The sequence below is a fragment of the Macaca fascicularis genome, chromosome 19, assembly GCF_037993035.2.
Source record: "Macaca fascicularis isolate 582-1 chromosome 19, T2T-MFA8v1.1".
NCBI classification, from domain to species: Eukaryota; Metazoa; Chordata; class Mammalia; order Primates; family Cercopithecidae; genus Macaca; species Macaca fascicularis.
Genome location: NC_088393.1, coordinates 60128654 through 60147814, shown reverse-complemented (window position 1 = coordinate 60147814; position 19161 = coordinate 60128654). Strand labels below are relative to the sequence as shown.

Below are 19161 nucleotides of genomic sequence, written 5' to 3'. Positions count from 1 at the left end.
TCTAGGCGTTCACCCCCAACGGTCCGCTTCCGGGTTTGCGGGAAATTGCGCGCGCATCCTAGAGGCCGGACTGGCTGGGACCACGGCGGACCGGGACAAGGCCTGGGCGGGGCCTGCGCTTCTGTTTGCCTGACTGGCCGCGCTTGTTTTCAGGGTTTTGGAGGCAAGATCCGCTTAGAGATCTGAAAACGGATCTTGCCTGCGCAGAGCAAAATCGGTTGTTGATTATATCCACGCAAATTCCTTCTATTAAAATGAATTTCAAGTCCCACCTACGCTGGAAGCAGAAAGAGAGAGAAGAGAGAGAGTAAAGAGAGATAAAGAGAAAACAGAGAAGTTGAAAAAGAGAAAACCAAGAAAGAAAGAGAGAAAAAACGAAAATAAATGGACAAGAAAGAAAAGTAAGGAGGAAAGGGAAGGGAGGAAGGGAAGGGAAGCTTTAGGAATTGAATTAACACACTTTGGAATTGTCTGTGAAGGGGATGCAAGCTAAAATGTGAAATGGAAAACCCTGCCAGCGTAGAATGTTCTATTTCATGCCAATGTCCCACAGAAGATATATACTTTTCATTTATCTTCCCCATTCACTCTAGAAGGTGAAGGTCAACCCTGTGCTCAATTCCAGAGACTTTCCTTGGGACATCATGTTGGGCATGGAGGACTAAGGCCTGTGTAAAGAGAAGTTACCAACTGTTTCTTTAAAAAAAAAAAAAAAAAAGAAATAATAACTTTTTAAAAGAGTCATAAACAACTAAGTTTTTGTTGTTGTTGTTGAGACAGAGTTTCCCTCTGTCGCCCAGGCTGGAGTACAGTGGCACGCACTCAGCTCACTGTAACCTTTGCCTCCTCGGTTCAAGTGATTCCCCTGCCCCAGCCTCCAGAGTAGCCACCATGGCCGGCCCAACTTAGTTTTTTAATGCTTTTTAAAATGTTAAGACAGGGTCTCTGCCACCCAGGCTGGAAAGCAGTGGCACAATCATAGCTCACTGCAACCTTGACTTCCTAGGGTCCTGGGCACCTCCCATCTCAGCCTGGCAAGTAGCTGGAAGTAAAGGCCTGTGCCTCTCCACTGTGCTAATTTTCTGTGTTTGTTTTTAATAGAGATGTAGTCTGGCTTTGTTGCCCAGGCTGGTCTCCAGCTTCTAGCCTCAAGCAATCTTCCCATCTGCTCCTCCCGAAGTGCTGGGATTATAGGCATGAGTCACCTTGCATGGGAGATAAGGACCCCACATCAGGACCTCAGGTTATTTTTGAAACGCAAATACCTAAGACCCACAAGCAGGCCCACTGGCTGCAGACAGTGGGGTCACCTGAAGAACTTTTCTTTGATCTGAGTACCAACTTCTCACCTCGGTCACTGGGATCCTGGACTATGGCACTGCTCCAGGCAGGCCTGGTTATCCTGCTGGAGGCAGCAATCCTCTTGAGCCTAGTGAAATGCAACTGGCTGTACCTCAATGATGTTGCCCTGAGATTCTGCCAGTCAAGGTATTACTTCAATCTCCTGAGACTAGCCTCTATCTCCAGATCCAGGAAGGTCAGTGGACTAGCTTTATTAAAGGGGATATCTGGGCCAGGCGTGGTGGCTCATGCCTGTAATCCCAACACTTTGGGAGGCCGAGGCAGGCAGATCACCTGAGGTCGGGAGTTAGAGACCAGCCTGGCCGACATGGTGAAACCGCATCTCTACTAAAAATACGAAATATGTATATATATATATATTAGCCAGGGATGGTGGCACATGCCTGTAGTCCCAGCTACTCGAGAGGCTGAGACACAAGAATTGCTTGAATCCAGGAGGTGGAGGTGCAGTAAGCCAAGATTGCATCACTGCACTCCAGCCTGGGAGACAGAGCGAGACGCTGTCTCAAAAAATATAAAAATAAAAGGGTATCTGGATTGGCGGAGAGACTGCAGGACAGCATTCAAGTGGGGTTGAATTGGCCCAGTTGCATCTGACTTCTCACTTGTAGTTCCCAAGAATGAATATAGAATGTGCTGGAAAAGCAACATCCTGAGAGGAAGGGAGTGGTGAGAAAAGGACAGGATGTGTTCCAGACCCCCAGAACAGGATGCCCTTTGTTGCTTTAGGCCAATGTGCCATGCATCCCTGGAGCATGAAACCCAGGATGGGCTGCCTTCCAGCCTCCCGCAACTGTGATGCAAGTTGTGATGCAAGTTGAACACACAGAGAGAGACTGCATCTGCACTGGGTGTTTTTCCTGAGCCTTGGGGAGCAGAACACATGAATCCTAGGCATCTGCTGATCTGTATGTAACAAATCCACTTCATGTAACTTACTGTGTTTGCGTGAGATTCTCTCTCACTCAACTCAGACACATTGGCAACCAGTGTGCAGTGAACCTGCTTCACAAGCAAGGATGTGGAGAAACTATCTTGGTACATGTTGTGGGAATCTGAAATACTGCAGTCAGTATGGAAAACAGTATCATGGGAAACTTCCTCAACTCAAGATCACCTACCAACCCTTACAGAATCATCATACATACTGGGGAAAGCATAGTTTCCCCCAGAGGTTGGGATGATGGCAAGGATGTCTCCTCTCATCACTACTGTTCCACACAATATCAAAGGTTCCAGCCAGTGAAATAAAGGAAAATGAAATAAAAGTGACAGGCTGGATGTGGTGTCCGAGGCCTGGAATCACAGTGCTTTGGGAGGCTGGGGAAGGAGGGTGGCCTGAGGACAGGAGAAAAAACAATAGTGTACCAACAGAAAATACGATGGTTGTGCAGGCTAATACCTTCCCCAAAGGAAGGTATCTTCATCCCTGTAACGTGTTACTGGACATGTCAAAAGGGAGTTTGCAAATGTGGTCTAGTTAAGAATGTTTAGATAAGACATTATCCTGAATTATATGGTCAAAGGGATAGAATCACAAGGTTCAATATCAGAAGGGTGCAGGTGGACACCAAGGGACAGAGACAGTGGTGACGTGTTGAAAATAGAGGGATAAAGAGATTTTTTTCTCGCCTTTAAAGATGGAGGAAGTGGACCATGAGTCAAAGGATGTAAGTGGCCTCTGGAACCTACAAAAGGTAAGGAAACAAATTCTCCCCTGGAGATTCATGAAGAGTCACAGAACTGTGGACCCATATTAGATATGTGACTTACAGAATTGCAAAATAATAAATTTTTGTTGTTTTAAGCCAAGCGCTGTGTATAGCAATAGGAAACTGATGAAATGATTTTATGTAGAAAATTCCAAAAAAAAATCTACAAAAATCTCTAGAACAAGAAAAATGTAAAGGTAGCAAAGTATAAGATCAACCTACAAAAATATTGTATATTTCATCAGCCAGGCATGGTGGCTTATGCCTGTAATCCCAGCACTTTGGGAGGCCAAGGTGGGCACATCACTCGAGCTCAGGAGTTTGAGACCAGCTGGGTAACATGGTGAAACCCACTATAAAACCCAAAAATTTAACAGGCCATGGTGGCCCATGCCTGCAGTGCCAGCTACTCGGGAAGCTGAGGTGGGAGGATGACTTAAGCCTGCAGGATAGAGGTTGCAGTAGCTGAGACTGCTCCATTGCACTCCAGCCTGGATGACAGAGTAAGATCCTGTCTCATAATAATAATCATCATCTTGTATATTTCTATACACTAGGAATTTACACATGAAACCTGATATTAAAAATAAAATACTATGTATGATTGCTCCATTAAAAAAAAGGTCAAAGAAATACATGTCAAACATTCATAGAACTGTTATGTTACAACTACCAAATGCTGATGAAAGAAGTCAAAGACAGCATATAGAGACATATACCATATACATTTATTCGAAGACTCCATATAAAACAATATGAAATTACACAAACCTGACACATAGGGTTAATAGCTTTCCTAATTAAGGCATTCTGCAGATACTAACAAGGTTAGCAGTTATGTAGAAAGACAAAACCAAACACTTAAAATAGCTAAAACAACAACAACAAAAGACTGGAATCCCTTCATGCGATTTCAAGTCTTCTAATACAGTAAAAGCATTTTTTCCCTTTCTCATATTTACAGTAAACCTAGTTTGTACTTGCCATTGTCTCGGAGCAAGAACCTGTCCCAGAAAAAAAAAAAAAAAGAAAATTTCCATTCAAAACTAACAGGATTTAGGCCAGGCACGGTGGCTCACACCTGTAATCCCAGCACTTTGGGAGGCTGAGGCAGGCGGATCAACTGAGGACAGGAGTTCAAGACCAGCCTGGCCAACTTGGTGAAACCCCATCTCTACTCACAATACAAAAATTAGCCAAGGATGGTGGCAGGCACCAGTAATCCCAGCTACTCAGGAGGCTGAGGCAGGACACTAGCTTGAACCTGTGAGGCAGAGGTTGCAGTGAGCCAAGATTGTGCGACAGCACTCCAGCCTGGGCAACAGAGTGAGACTGTCTCAGAAAAACACACACACACACACACACACACACAAAAACCAGGATTTATACTATTGGTTTTCCACAGAATTCTCCCAGTTGCAGAGTTTCCCAAGCACTATTTATTAGTGTGGCTTTGCAGGGTGCAATGGCTCACACCTGTAATCTCACCAGTTTGGGAGGCAGAGGAAGGAGGATGACTTGAGTCCAAGAGTTCCAGGCTGCAATGAGCTATGATTGCCACTGCACTCCAACCTGGCTAACAGAGCAAGACCCTGTCTCAAAAAAAAAAAAAAAAAAAATCATGCAGCTTCTACTCTGCCCATCTGAGCTCTTACCTGTGTTCACACCTTTGATCCGTTCCCTCCCATCTGGATTTTTTGCTATTTTCCCTTCACTCTGCAGAGTCCAGCGCTCTCTCCTTTGTTCTCACATAGAGATAATACTCAGGTCAGGAAGACAAATTCCTGTTTATAAAAAAAAGAGAACCAAGGTGTACTGTGACACCTTTAAAACTCAAGCCCTGGGCTGGGTCAGTGGCCCACACCTGTAATCCCAGCACTTTGGGAGGCCGAGGCAGGCAGATCACTTGAGGTCAGGAGTTCAAGACCAGCCTGGCCAACATGGCAATACCCTGTCTCTACTAAAAATATAAAAATTAGCCAGGCATGGTGGCAGACGCCTGTAATCCCAGCTACTTGGGAGTCTGAGGCAGAAGAATCACTTGAACCCAGGAGGTAGAGGTTGCAGTGAGCCGAGATAGCACCACTGCACTCCAGCTTGGGTGACAGAGCGAGGCTCCATCTAAGTAAAAAAAAGAAAGAAAGAAAATCCATGGTTTCCAAAACATACTTGTTTCCATTAATTTATTAGGAACGCTCTTCCGTCTGGCTGTTCATCTGTATCCTGTGTAATATCCTTTATAACAAAAGGTACACCTAAGTAAACTGTTTCTCCGAGTTGTGTAAATCTCTCTAGCAAATTCTGGGGGCAGTTTTGTGCAACTGAGCCCCTCAGCCTCCTGTGAGATCTAATGCTAACTCCCTATAAATGGTGTCAAATTGAGTTCAATTACAGAACACCCAGTTTTTATCTGATGAAAAATTCCTTGTTGGTGGGAAGTAATGCTCACACTTTTTTTTTTTTTTTTTTTGAGATGGAGTCTCGCTCTGCCGCCCAGGCTGGAGTGCAGTGGCTGGATCTCAGCTCACTGCAAGCTCCGCCTCCCGGGTTTACGCCATTCTCCTGCCTCAGCCTCCCCAGTAGCTGGGACTACAGGTGCCCGCCACCTCGCCCGGCTAGTTTTTTGTATTTTTTAGTAGAGACGGGGTTTCACCATGTTAGCCACGATGGTCTCGATCTCCCGACCTCGTGATCCGCCCGTCTCGGCCTCCCAAAGTGCTGGGATTACAGGCTTGAGCCACCGCGCCCGGCCCCTTGAGCCACCGCGCCCGGCCCTATGCTCACACATTTTGATGACCAGAAATGAGGCATTTTGTGTTGAGTGTTCACTATTGTGTTGATTGTGCGAGTAGAAAAAACACTTTGGTTTTTCCTCCTATCTTATACACTCGCCCACAGCCTACCCCATCCCAAGAGAAGTGAAGATAGTAACCCACACCTGAATGAGTCAAGTCACTGCCCTCTGGCAGAATAAGGACAGCAAGTGGAAGCTAACCTCTGATACCAAGAATGATGAATTGCACATGCCTTATAGACAGTTTTCCAATTCTCATCTTCGTCTGTATATTTTAAACAAATTTTATGTTTATTATAAAGAAATTAATCATAATATCCAATCAATTCATCATTCATCTGGACTGAGCGTGCCCCGTTTCCTCATTACTGTGTTTCCCTCCCTCATTCTCTACCTACGTCTCATTCTCACCTTCTTTTCCTAGCTCTTGTTTTTCTCTTTATTTTTCCCCTAGGATTCCGCTCATTTCAAGCCCTTCTTCCTTCTCCCGCTCTTCCCTCTATCCTTCTCTTCCACTTGTTCTGCTCCTTTCTCACTTCTTTCACCTCTTATTCTTCTTTCTGCCCAATCTTTGTCTCCAATCTTCATATATTTCTGCCTCTTTCTTCCCCCGTCTCTTGCTGCCGCTTAGGTTCCCCTGTTAAATTCCCTCTTCCCTGCTACACCCCCCATCCCCACTCTCTGGCACCCCCAGATCCCAGGTCTCCCCGGCTGTGGTTCTCCCTCTGCTCTCCTCACTGGCTGCCCCCTCTTGCTGTCCCAGCACCATGCTGCTCTGTCTGCCCTGGCTCCAAATCCCTCCTTCTCTCCCCAAGTCTCGCATCTGGGAGGAGCCTCCTCCTTTCTGCCCCTCTCCCTATCTTGCAGAACTCTATCTCTCTAGAAACCCAGTTTTTCTCTAAATTTCTCTAGTTGCTTTTCTCCCTCTGCTCCTTTCTCAGCATCTTCATTCACTGCAAATCCTTCATCCACCATCTACTTTGCCATCTGTTTTCTGGTTTTTGTTTGTTTGAGATGGAGCTTTGCTCTTGTCGCCCAGGCTGGAGTGCAATGGTGCGATCTTGGATCACCACAACCTCCGCCTCCCGGGTACAAGCAATTCTCCTGTCTCAGCCTCCAGAGTAGCTGGGATTACAGGCATGTGCCACCACACCCGGCTAATTTTGTATTTTTTATAGAGACGGGGTTTCTCAATGTTGGTCAGGCAGGTCTTGAACTCCCGACTTCAGGTAATCTGCCCGCCTCAGCTTCCCAAAGTGCTGAGATTACAGGCATGAGCCATCGCGCCCGGCTGCCATCTGTTTATGGGTCTCCTTCATTCTTCTTTCCCATCTCACCATTTTGTCTATTTCCTCTCCTCCACACATTCACAGGGAAGGGATTAGAGTCAGATCCCCACCTCAAGAGCACCTTTTCTGTGGGATGGAATTTGGGATGAGAGAAACCTTAATGTCCTGAGATAGAAGTCACGTCCCCACACTCGAAATCAGGAGAAGCGGTGGCCGGAAAGGGGAGACCTGGGGAGCAGAAGGGCCCCCAATCAAGGAGGAAAAAGGCAGGAGAAAGTCAGGAGAGGGCGGGGTCTGCAGGATCCCAGGACCAGGAAGAGTTCGCGGCCTCCCTGGGACTGGGGCTGCGTCCCTGCTCTCCAGGGGCCGATGAGGGAGCGGCTGGGAAGCACCCAGGGCGGGAATCAACCTTGCCGTGAGGACCTTAGAAAAGCTGCAGGCGAGTGTAGGGGACACTGAAGGATTTGAGGCAGGAAAACTCCACGATAAGAGCTGTCTACATGGCCCTGTGGCAGAAGCTCAGAGGACACGACCTTGTGGAATTGAGTCCATTAAACCTCTTTGTCTTCATAAATTACCCAGTCTTGGGTATTTCTTTATTAGCAGCATGAGAACAGACTAATACAGTAAATTGGTAATGGTAGAGTGGGGTGCTGCTATAAGGATACCTCAAAATGCGGAAGCAAATTTGGAACTGGGTAACCGGCAAAGGCTGCAACAGTTTGGAGGGCTCAAAAGAAGACAGGAAGATGTGGGAAAGTTTGGAGCCTCCTAGAGAATGGTGTTGAATGGTTCCGACCAAAAAGTCCAGGCTGAAGGTGGTCTCAGATGGAGATGAGGAACTTTATTGGGAACTGGAGCAGAGGTGTGCTGCAGGGGCAGAGCCCTCATGGAGAACCTCTGCTAGAGCAGTGCAGAAGTAAAATGTGGGGTTGGAGCCCCCACACAGAATACTCACTGGGGCACTAACTAGTGAAGCTGTGAGAAAAGGGCCACCCTCCTCCAGATCCCAGAATGGTACATTCACCGACAGCTTGGAGCGTGTACCTGGAAAAGTAGCAGACACTCAACACCAGCCTGTGAAAACAGCCAGGAGAGCAGCTGTACCCTGCAAAGTCACAGGTGCAGAGGTGTCCAAGACCATGGGAACCCACCTCTTGCATCAGTGTGACCTGGATGTGAGACATGGAGTCAAAAGAGATCATTTCAGAGCTTCAAGATTTGACTGCCCTGCTGGATTTCAGACTTGCATGGGGCCTGTGACCTGTTTTGGCCAATTTCTCCCATTTGGAATGGGTGTTATTTATCCAATGCCTGTACCTCCATTGTACCTAGGAAATAACTAACTTGCTTTTGATTTTACAGGCTCATAAGCAGAAGAGACTTGCTTGTCTCAGATGAAACTTTGGACTGTGGACTTTTGAGTTAATGCTGAAATAAGACTTTGGGGGACTGCTGGGAAGGCATGATTGGTTTTGAAATGTAAGGACGTGAGATTTGGGAGGGACCAGGGGCAAAATGATACGGTTTGGCTGTGTCCCCACCAAATCCCATCTTGAATTGTAGCTCCCATAATCCCCACATGTTGTGGGAGGGACCAAGTGGGAGGTACATGAATCATGGGGGTGGGATTTTCCCATACTGTTCTCATGATAGTGAATAAATGTCATGAGATCTTATGGTTTTGTAAAGGGCAGTTTCCCTACATAGGCTCTCCCTTGCCCGCCACCATGTAAAACATGCGTATGCTCCTCCTTCACCCTCCGCCATGATTGTGAGGTATCTCTAACCCTGTGGAACTGCTAGTCCATTAAACCCCTTTTTCTTTATAAATTACACAGTCTTGGGTATGTCTGTATTAGCAGCATGAGAACAGACTAATACAGTATCCCAGGCTACTCACCTATCCCTGTTCTCCAATTTGGACCAGCTGGGGAAGTCCATCCTGCTTTTCCCAGAAAGCCTCATTATGTAGTAAACATTCACAGACCATGTCAGTCTATGGCATCACCATTCTCAATATCTAAACCAAACTTTAGGTGGACTTCAAACAAATTCCAGTAGAGCAGTCAAAAGTTCAAATTATCAACCAGGCATGGTGGCTCACACCTATAATCCCAGTACTTTGGGAGGCTGAGGTGGGCGGATCACAAGGTGAAGAGATCAAGACCACCCTCGCCAACATGGTGAAACCCCGTCTCTATTAAAAATACAAAAATTAGCTGGGCGCGGTGGCTCAAGGCTATAATCCCAGCACTTCGGGAGGCCGAGGCAGGTGGATCACGAGGTCAGGAGATCAAGACCATCCTGGCTAACACAGTGAAACCGCGTCTCTACTAAAAATACAAAAAAATAGCTAGGTGAGGTGACAGGCACCTGTAGTTCCATCTACTCAGGAGGCTGAGGAGAATGGCATGAACCCAGGGGCAGAGCTTGCAGTGAGCCGAGATCGCGTCACTGCACTCTAGCCTGAGCGACAGAGACTCAGTCTCAAAAAAAAGAAAAAAATTTATGAATATTAATATTTTTCCACTTATGTCACCAAGGACTACTAGGAAAAAAAAAAGGCCAGGCGCGGTGGCTCAAGCCTGTAATCCCAGCACTTTGGGAGGCCGAGATGGGCGGATCACAAGGTCAGGAGATCGAGACCATCCTGGCTAACCCGGTGAAACCCCGTCTCTACTAAAAAATACAAAAAACTAGCCGGGCGAGGTGGCGGGCGCCTGTAGTCCCAGCTACTCCGGAGGCTGAGGCAGGAGAATGGCGTGAACCCGGGAGGCGGAGCTTGCAGTGAGCTGAGATCCGGCCACTGCACTCCAGCCTGGGCGACAGAGCGAGACTCCGTCTCAAAAAAAAAAAAAAAAAAAAAAGACATTGTGGTACAGTAATTTCACTCTTATTCAATACCTTCATTTAATAGTATTTGTCATATATTTGTATTTTCGTGTTATAAAAATTAAGGTGCATGCCATGAGTCTTCTTTGGCACACTTAGGCACACAGAAATATAATGAACAGTGAAATGTTTGATGGACTTTTGAGGGTGTATGAGGCTGAAGTGGCACTGTTATGGATTATATGTACCCATATAAGCATTCTTTGCCAAAGCACAGAGAGAACAACTCAAGTATTAAGTATGATTAGTCTAAATTATACTTACCCAAGGTTATGCACTCACAAGTGTATGCATATGTTGTTTCATTTCACACATACACAAAACTGTTCTGGATGCGTCAACCTTAAAATTCTAATGGTGCATTTTTTTAAATGCCTATTTTATACTAGAGTAGTTAGACACATATCACTGCTACATAGCTCGGTGTGAAGACCAAAAAAACCAAACTGCAGAGTATTTACTATTAATGGTGCATTATTGTGCAGTATATTCTCCTAAGGGGGAATAAAACAGTTGGTAAAAATGATGTGATTCATACTTAGGAAGATTTTAATTTTATTAATTAAAACATGAGAACTATGTACATTCTAAATCAAACAGTTGGAAATTATGCCAACAGTTAAATGTAAATGCTACTCAAGAACATGGCATACTGGTAGTTTAAATTCTCTAATCTAACTCTTCTCTCTTCCATTTCAAAAATGACCACTGTTTTTTTTTTTTTTTTTTTTTTTTAGACAGAGTTTTGCTCTTGTCACCCAAGCTGGAGTGCAATGGTGCGATCTTGGCTTACTGCAACCTCTGCCTCCCAGGTTCAAGCGATTCTCCTGCCTCAGCCTCCAGAGTAGCTGGGATTACAATAATCTGCCACCACACTCAGCTAACTTTTGTATTTTTAGTAGAGATGGGGTTTGGCGATGTTGGCCAGGCTGGTCTCAAACTCCTGACCTCAAGTGATCCACCCACCTCAGTATCCCGAAGTGCTGGGATTATAGGTGTGAGCCACCGCACCCAGCCAAAAATGACTACTTTTTAATCATTCTTGCCTAAACAGTGATTGCTATGCAACTCATGTGGCCACCATCTCCCTTGCATTGTTTCTACAGATACGCTGTATTTCATGGCTAGTTGGTAGAGCACAGAAGCACTGTGCCCTTCTGTCAGGAAAAATGTGCTCAGCAACAGTATGATGACTGCCATCATAGTTTTATATGATTCCTCCCCACCTCCATGCTCTCTAAATCAGACAATAATCTGAAAACACAGTGTCCTTCTTCCTCGGGAAACTGACAGAAATGATTTTCAGCTAATGAAGTCATCCCTGTCATCCTACTGATTCTTTTTTTTTTTTTTTTTTTTGAGACCGAGTCTCACTCTATCACCCAGGCTGGAGTGCAGTGGCGCAATCTCAGCTCATTACAAGCTCCACCTCCCGGGTTCATGCCATTCTCTTGCCTCAGCCTCCCGAGTAGCTGGGACTACAGGTGTCTGCCACCACGCCCGGCTAATTTTCTGTGTTTTTAGTAGGGACAGGGTTTCACTGTGTTAGCCAGGATGGTCTCGATCTCCTAACCTCATGATCCGCCTGCCTCAGCCTCCCAAAGTACTGGGATTGCAGGCATGAGCCACCGCGCCCGGCATCCTACTGATTCTTTTCAAGAGACCACAGTGAAAGGTCTGTCAAGAAATCACATGAAGTGATTTCAAAGTTGAGGATGAAAGTCATAAAATGTAAAGTAGCCTTTCCAAAAAACCCCATATGATTATGTTTTTTAATTGCCTGAATATAACTGACCATTTCCACATGCCCTTGGACCTTTGACATACATCACATCATGAGATTCAACATATTTGGAGCTGTGATTTTTCTGCAGCATGCAATATCATAAATATTGGAGAACTAGAGCCTGAGTTACCGCTTGTGTAAATCTTATGTTCCATAGTAATGGTCCTTGAATAATAGCCTCAGCACACACAATCCATCTGTGTGGTTTCATCCAAGATGTATATTTTGATATCTAGTCATTTGGCAGGCCTCAAGGGACCTGTGTCACATACATTGCTGTGATTTCTCTTTAGTATGGAATCTCTGATGTTGATTAATGCTAGATCTCAGGATGAAGAGTTTGCCATACTCAGTTTGTAAGAACTCTCTCATGAATGAATTCTCTCATGCTGTGCAAGGTGTCAATTATTACTAAAGATCTTACCACACACATTTCATCTGTACGGCTTCTCTCCAGTATGGATTCTGTGATGATCTGCAAGGTTTGAATTTCGAGTGAAGTCCTTACCGCATTCATGACATCTGTAGGGTTTCTCTCTAGTATGAATTATCTCATGTTTTGTTAGGTATAACTTGTGGCTGAAGACCTTGCCACATTCATTGCATTTGTAAGGCTTCTCTCCAGTATGAATTTGCCGGTGTCGTGCAAGGTGTGAATTGTGACCAAAGACTTTGCCACATTCACTACATTTGTAAGGTTTCTCTCCAGTATGGATTCTGTGATGATTTGCAAGGTTTGAATTTCGAGTGAAGTCCTTGCCACATTCATTACATCTGTAAGGTTTCTCTCCAGTATGAAATCTCTGATGATTGCTTAGGGATAATCTATGCCTGAAGACCTTGGCACATTCTTTACATTTGTAAGGTTTCTCTCCAGTATGAATTAGTAGATGGGCAGTAAGGCCTGAACAGTCTCTAAATGCTTTGCCACATTCATTACATTTGTAAGGTTTCTCTCCAGTATGAACTCTTTGATGTCGTGTAAGGCATGAAAGTCGACTAAATACCTTGCCACAGTCACTGCATTTGTAAGGTTTCTCTCCAGTATGTATTCTCTGATGTTGTGCAAGGTGTGAATTGTAACTGAAGACTTTGCCACATTCATTACATTTGTAAGGCTGCTCTCCTGTGTGTGTTCTATGATGATTGGTTAGACAAAACTTGTGCCTGAAGACTTTGCCACATTCTTTACACTCATAAGGTTTCTCTCCAGTATGGATTCTTTGATGTCTGGTAAGGTGTGCATTTCGATTGAAGACCTTGCCACATTTATTACATTTGTAAAGTTTCTCTCCAGTGTGAATTACAAGATGAGCAGTAAGGCCTGAACCCCCTGAAAATGCTTTGCCACATTCCTTACATTTGTAAGGTTTCTCTCCACTATGAATTTTCTGATGTCGTGCAAGGTGTGCATTTCTATTGAAGACCTTGCCACACTCATTACATTTGTAAGGTTTCTCTCCAGTATGGATTCTGTGATGATTTGCAAGGTGAGAATTTTGAGTGAAGACTTTGCCACACTCATTACATTTGTAAGGTTTCTCTCCAGTATGGATTCTCTGATGTCGTGCAAGGAGTGAAATTCGATTGAAGAGCTTGCCACATTCATGACACTTGTAAGGCTTCTCACCAGTATGAATTCTTTGATGTTGTACAAGGTTTGAACTGTTACTAAAGACCTTGTCACATTCATTACATTTGTAAGGGTTATCTGCAGTGTGGATTACTTGATGGTTAGCAAGGCTTGAAGACACACTAAAGACTTTGCCGTGCTCATTACATTCACAAGGTTTTCCCCTAAATTGTGCTTTTTGTTCTTGTGGGAGAAATGGAGAATCATCAAAATCATTTCTATATTTATTTAAAATGTGGGATTTGACAGTAGAATAAATTTTTTGAAGTGGTGAAACTAAGGAATTGTTGTTAGGTTTTTGGATAGGTTTACATCCAGAAATATTCCTTTCAGCTTGAAATACCTGCAGTTCACTCAGATGTAATTGAAAGGTTAATCCAAGTTGATTTTTAAGAGATTTGTTTTCTGTATTGCTTCCCAAGTTTGAGCTGCTCTCTAAAAAAGAAAGAAAAAAGTGGAACTTCAACCCATGACAATGGCATGTTCAGTGTCTGACAGAGAGCCCAGATTCTGCCTCACCTGACTCAGACACTGGAAGGAATATGAGCATACTGTGTGTAGCATGCTGGCAGTACAGAAAACAAAAGGGATGGAGGGATGCATTAGAGCAGTGGGGAACCTGCAAGAGTCAGGTGGACTATGGGTGAGTTTGAGAGAGATTATGAGCAGAGAAATACAACAGAAATTGAAAGCTTCTGAGAAAAAGCAGGGATGAGCCTCTTACAGAAAATCAGAACTTTTAGATCAGCTGTATAGTCATTAGTAAGCCAGAAAAAAATACATCCCCAGAAAAGAAGTAACTGTTCCTACACCCTTTATAGCAGGCTAATTAGTAAAGGTATCCTCCTGCACAATTCTTATATAAAATACCTGGGAGAAGTGGTGGCTTTACCAAACCTAAACCAAAAATTATGAGGGCTACAAAAGGACAGGGAAATATGGCTAAAATTATGATCAATCAATCAAGCTCCACAAAACAAGCCGAAAAATAGGCAGCCCTCTGAATTACTTGACGGGTATTTAAAGCAACTGCCTTAAGATGCTTAATGAGCTAAAAAAGATAACAGAGATAGATAACTAAATAAAATCTGGCAAACATTACATGAAAAGAAAAAGAATATCAATCACAGGAGAAACTACTAAAACCAAAAGAACAGAAATTCTGGAGCTGAAATATGATAACTGAAGTAATAATTCACTAAGGGATTCAACAGCAGACTGCAAAAGGAACAGAAAACAATGAGCAAACTCATTGAAAGATACATTATTGTATCTTTCAATGAGTTTCAAACTCATTGAAACTCATTGAAAGATACATTATTCGAAAGAATCAGCTCCATAGAGCAAAAAGAAAAAATGATGAAGAAAACCAACCCTAGTACATTTTTGAGATACTATCAGGTGGAACAATATACAAACTATTGGAGATTCACAGGAAGACAGAGGATTCGAAATCACCATTGTAGAAATAATGTTCAAACATCCTCAATCTAAGGAAAGAAATGAATATACAAATTCAAGAAGCTTGACCATGCTAACTAAAACTAACCCAAGGACATTCACACAGAGACATACTATAAAGAAATTATCAAAAGTCAAAGACAAAGAAACAATCTTGATAGTAGCGACAAAAAAAGACTTGCCATATAAAGGGAAACTGTATAACATTATGTATATTCTTCAACAGAAACTTTGTAGGCTAGAAGGCAGTGAGAGGATATGTTGAAAACATTTAAAGAAAAAAATGGCAAAAATACCAAGAATACTATATTTAGTAACATTCACCTGCAAAAATAAGAAATGTAGATGTTCTTAGAAAATGAAGAGCTGAGGGAGTGCACTGGTATTCTAGACTTGCCCAACAAGAAATGCTAAAGGGAATGCATCAATGTAAAATAAAAGGTCTCTAAATAGTATCTTTAACCTCAATGAAAATAGAAAGTTCACCATTAAAGGTCAGTAAATAATCAAATATAGAGATATTTATTATTACCCTTTTCTCTTGTAACTTGACTTTTAATGGTTTTTGTGTTTGTTTTTTGAGACAGAGTCTTGCTCTGTCACCCAGGCTGGAGTGCAGTGGTGCGATCTCGGCTCACTGCAACCTCTACCTCCCGAGTTCAAGCAATTCTCCCACCTCAGCCTCCCAAGTAGTAGCTGGGATTATAGGCATGCATTTTTGTATTTTTGTATTTTTAGTAGAGATGGGTTTGCCATATCAGCCAGGCATGACCTCAGGTGATCCACCTGCCTCAGCCTCCCATAATTCTTTCCTAGCAATTAAAAGACAAAATCATTTTAAAAGTGCTATATATGTATGTTAATGGGACCATAACGTATATCAAAATAATGTCTGCCATTAATAACAGAAAGTGAGAGTAGAGTTGTGAAATAGACCTTTCTGTACCTAATAAAAGTTACGCTGTTAATATTTCAAAATAGAATGTTTTAATTTCACAGTATTTGAAGTACCTGCAATGCTAACCACAAAAAGAAAATATATCAGACACACACACGAGATGGGATTCAAGTCTGTCACTACAATGAAACAAGCAAAACACTACAGAAGGCAGTAAGAAAGAAACGTAGGAAAAAGATCTACAAGATATTAAATAATCTACAGATAATAATCTAATATGTATTCTTTCGTTTTTTTTTTGAGACGGAGTCTCGCTCTGTCGCACAGGCTGGAGTGCAGTGGCGCGATCTCGGCTCACTGCAAGCTCCGCCTCCCAGGTTCACGCCATTCTCCTACCTCAGCCTCTTTTGTTTTTAATAGTTTCTATGTTTGATACTCTCCTTCTTTTCATGTAATGTTGGCCTGATTTAACTTTGGAATCAGAAGAAAACAAGATTTACTAAATCCTATCTGCAAGAAACTCCCTTTAATTCTAAGGACACAAACAAGCTGAAATGGAAAGGATGGAAAAATATATTCCATGCAAACAGTAACCAGCAGAAAGTACAGGTGGCAGTGTTAATATGAGAGAACAGACTTCTACTCAGAAATCATGAGAGACAAAGATTATTATAAAATGATGAAAGACTCGATTCACCAAGAAGATATAACAATTATAAATATATAAACACCAAGTGTCAGAGCTCCTAAGTACAGAATGATGCTGGGTGCAGTGGCTCATGCCTGTAATCCCAGCCCTTTGGGAGACTGAGGCAGGAGGATTACTAGAGCCTAAGAGTTTGACATAAGCCTGAGCAACATACTGAGACTCCATCTCTATTAAAAGTAGTAAGTAAATAAATAAAAACTAAGTATAGAATGGAAACTTGGGCCGGGCGCGGTGGCTCAAGCCTGTAATCCCAGCACTTTGGGAGGCCGAGATGGGCGGATCATAAGGTTGGGAGATCGAGACCATCCTGGCTAACCCGGTGAAACCCTGTCTCTACTAAAAAATAAAAAAAATTAGCCGGGCATGGTGGCGGGCGCCTATAGTCCCAGCTACTCAGGAGGCTGAGGCAGGAGAATGGCGTGAACCCGGGAGGCGGAGCTTGCAGTGAGCTGAGATCCAGCCACTGCACTCCAGCCTGGGTGACAGAGCGAGACTCCGTCTCAAAAAAAAAAAAAAAAAAAGAAAGGAAACTTGATAGAACTCCAAAGAGAAATATTGTTCCACAATATTATAGTTGAATTCAATATTCTAGTTCTGAAAATGGATAGAACCAGACAGAAGAACAATAAAGAAACTGAGGATTCTGGTTGGGAGCAGTGGCTCCTGCTTGTAATTAAACACTTTGAAAGGCTGAGGTGGGAAGATCACTTGATCCTAGGGGTTCAAGTCCAGCCTGGGCAACAAAGCAAGACCCTGTCTCCACAAAAAAATTTTAAAAATTAGCGAGGCATGGTAGTGCATGGTACTTGCACTTGGGTACTTGGGAGGCTGAGGCAGGAGGATCACTTGAAGCCAGGAGATGCAGGCTACTATGAGGTATGACAGTGCCACTGCACTCCAGCCTGGGCAGAAGAGCAAGAATATATCTAAAACGGGGGAAAAAAAAAGGAAATGGAAGACTCAAACACCACTACAGACCCATGAGACATACGAGATATATACAGAACACACCACCCAAAACAGCAGAATACAAATTTTTCTCCAATTTCCATGGAACAACTTCCAGAATAGACCTCACAGTAGAATATAAAATGAATTTTTGATGATTTAAGGCCGAGCATAGTGGCTCATGCCTATAATCACAGCACTTTGAGAGGCCGAGGTGGGTGGATTGCTTGAGCTCAGGAAGTCGAGGCTGCAGTGAGCAGTGATCATGCTAATGCATGGCCTGGGCAACAGAGTGAGACTTGGTCTTAAAAGAACAAAAAAATCTGAAATCATGTATACGATTGATTCCCATCATCATGAAACATAACCAGAAATTAACAGCAGAGGAAAAATGTATTAAGTCCACAAATATGTGCAATTTTAACAACACACTTAAAAAACCCAAGGGTTGAAAAAAGAAATCACAAGAAAAATTAGAAAATATCTTGATACAAAGAAAAACAGAAACACAATACACTAGAACTTGGAATGTAACAACAACAGTACTGGGAAGGATATTATGACACTGTCTGTTTACATTAAAAAACAAACAAACAAATGGGCCAGGCACACTGGCTCGCACTTGTAACCTCAGCACTGTGAGAGGCCAAGCAGAAGCCCAGTTCAAGACCAGCTTAAGCAACACAGCAAGACCCCATCTCTACTAAAAATTAAAAAAATTACCTGGGCATAGTGGCACATGCCTGTGATCCCCACTAATGGAGAGGCTGAAGCAGGAGAATTGCTTGAGCTCAGGAGTTCGAGGTTAAGTGAACCACGATCGTGTCATTGAACTTCAGCCTTATTACCAGGCTACCTTCATCAAAACAGAACTCTAGTTCTTCAAACTTATTACCAAGCTACCTTCATCAAAACAGAACTCTAGTTCTTCAAACTTATTACCAAGCTACCTTCATCAAAACAGAACTGTAGTGACATGAAGACAGATGTATAAACTAAGGGAGAACAGAGAGGCCAGAAACAAACCCTGAAAAATGTGGTTAAATCGTGTTCCATAAAAATGCCAAAACCACGTGAGGAGAAAAGGACAGTCACTTCAACAGAGAGTGCTCCGGAAATTGGATATCTACATGCAAAGGAATGAAGCTGAACCCTTACTTTACACCCTATGCACAAATTAACTTAAGAATTGATTTATGACCTAAAATTAAGATTGAAAACTATAAAACTCCTGGAAAAAATAATAGATAAAAAGCTTTATGACAGTGGATTCAACAATGTTTTTTCCTGGCTATAACCTCAATGGAACAAGAAAGAAGGTAAAAATACATAAAATGCACTACAATAAGACAGATAATGATTGTGAATGAAGGAAAACAATTGCCAGAGTGAAAAGGAAACTTACTAAATGTAACAAAATATTTGCAAATCAAATCTCTAAGACATTAATATCTAAGATATATGTAACTCATACGAATAAAAAGATATTTCATTTAATATTATTGAATAAAAGTAAATGAAAAATTAAGAAATAAGGAAGAGTGGAATACACATTTCTCCAGAGGTGATATACAAACAACTAACAACCATATGAAAACATGCAAAATATCACTAATCATTAGAAAAATGGAAAGAAAACCCGAATGTTTATTGTTTAAAAAAAACCCAAAAAAC

General features: G+C 42.9%; 2 protein-coding genes across 20 annotated transcripts in view; one reads left to right on the top strand and one right to left on the bottom strand.

Moving 5' to 3' along the window:
- The first annotated feature begins 39 nt into the window (after positions 1-39).
- Positions 40-19161, top strand: part of LOC123570188 (uncharacterized) — a 33824-nt gene continuing 14702 nt past the window's right edge. The window contains exons 1-5 of one of the 15 annotated variants that reach the window (XM_065535905.2): positions 40-401; positions 1102-1537; positions 3003-3059; positions 5265-5323; positions 5973-8990. In XM_065535905.2, coding sequence (XP_065391977.1) covers positions 385-401; positions 1102-1537; positions 3003-3059; positions 5265-5323; positions 5973-6048 — 645 coding nt within the window. In that variant the 5' untranslated portion in view covers positions 40-384 and the 3' untranslated portion in view covers positions 6049-8990. Of the gene's footprint in view, positions 402-1101; positions 8991-19161 lie in introns of those variants that run through there. The other 14 variants (XR_012427938.1, XR_012427939.1, XR_010583447.2 and 11 more) reach the window with 14 other exon arrangements.
- Positions 6426-19161, bottom strand: part of LOC101925630 (zinc finger protein 880) — a 48110-nt gene continuing 35374 nt past the window's right edge. For all 5 annotated transcript variants that reach the window (XM_074024534.1, XM_074024536.1, XM_074024535.1 and 2 more), the window contains one exon: positions 6426-13906. In XM_074024534.1, the coding sequence (XP_073880635.1) occupies positions 12273-13906 (1634 nt within the window). In that variant the 3' untranslated portion in view covers positions 6426-12272. The remainder of the gene's footprint in view (positions 13907-19161) is intronic.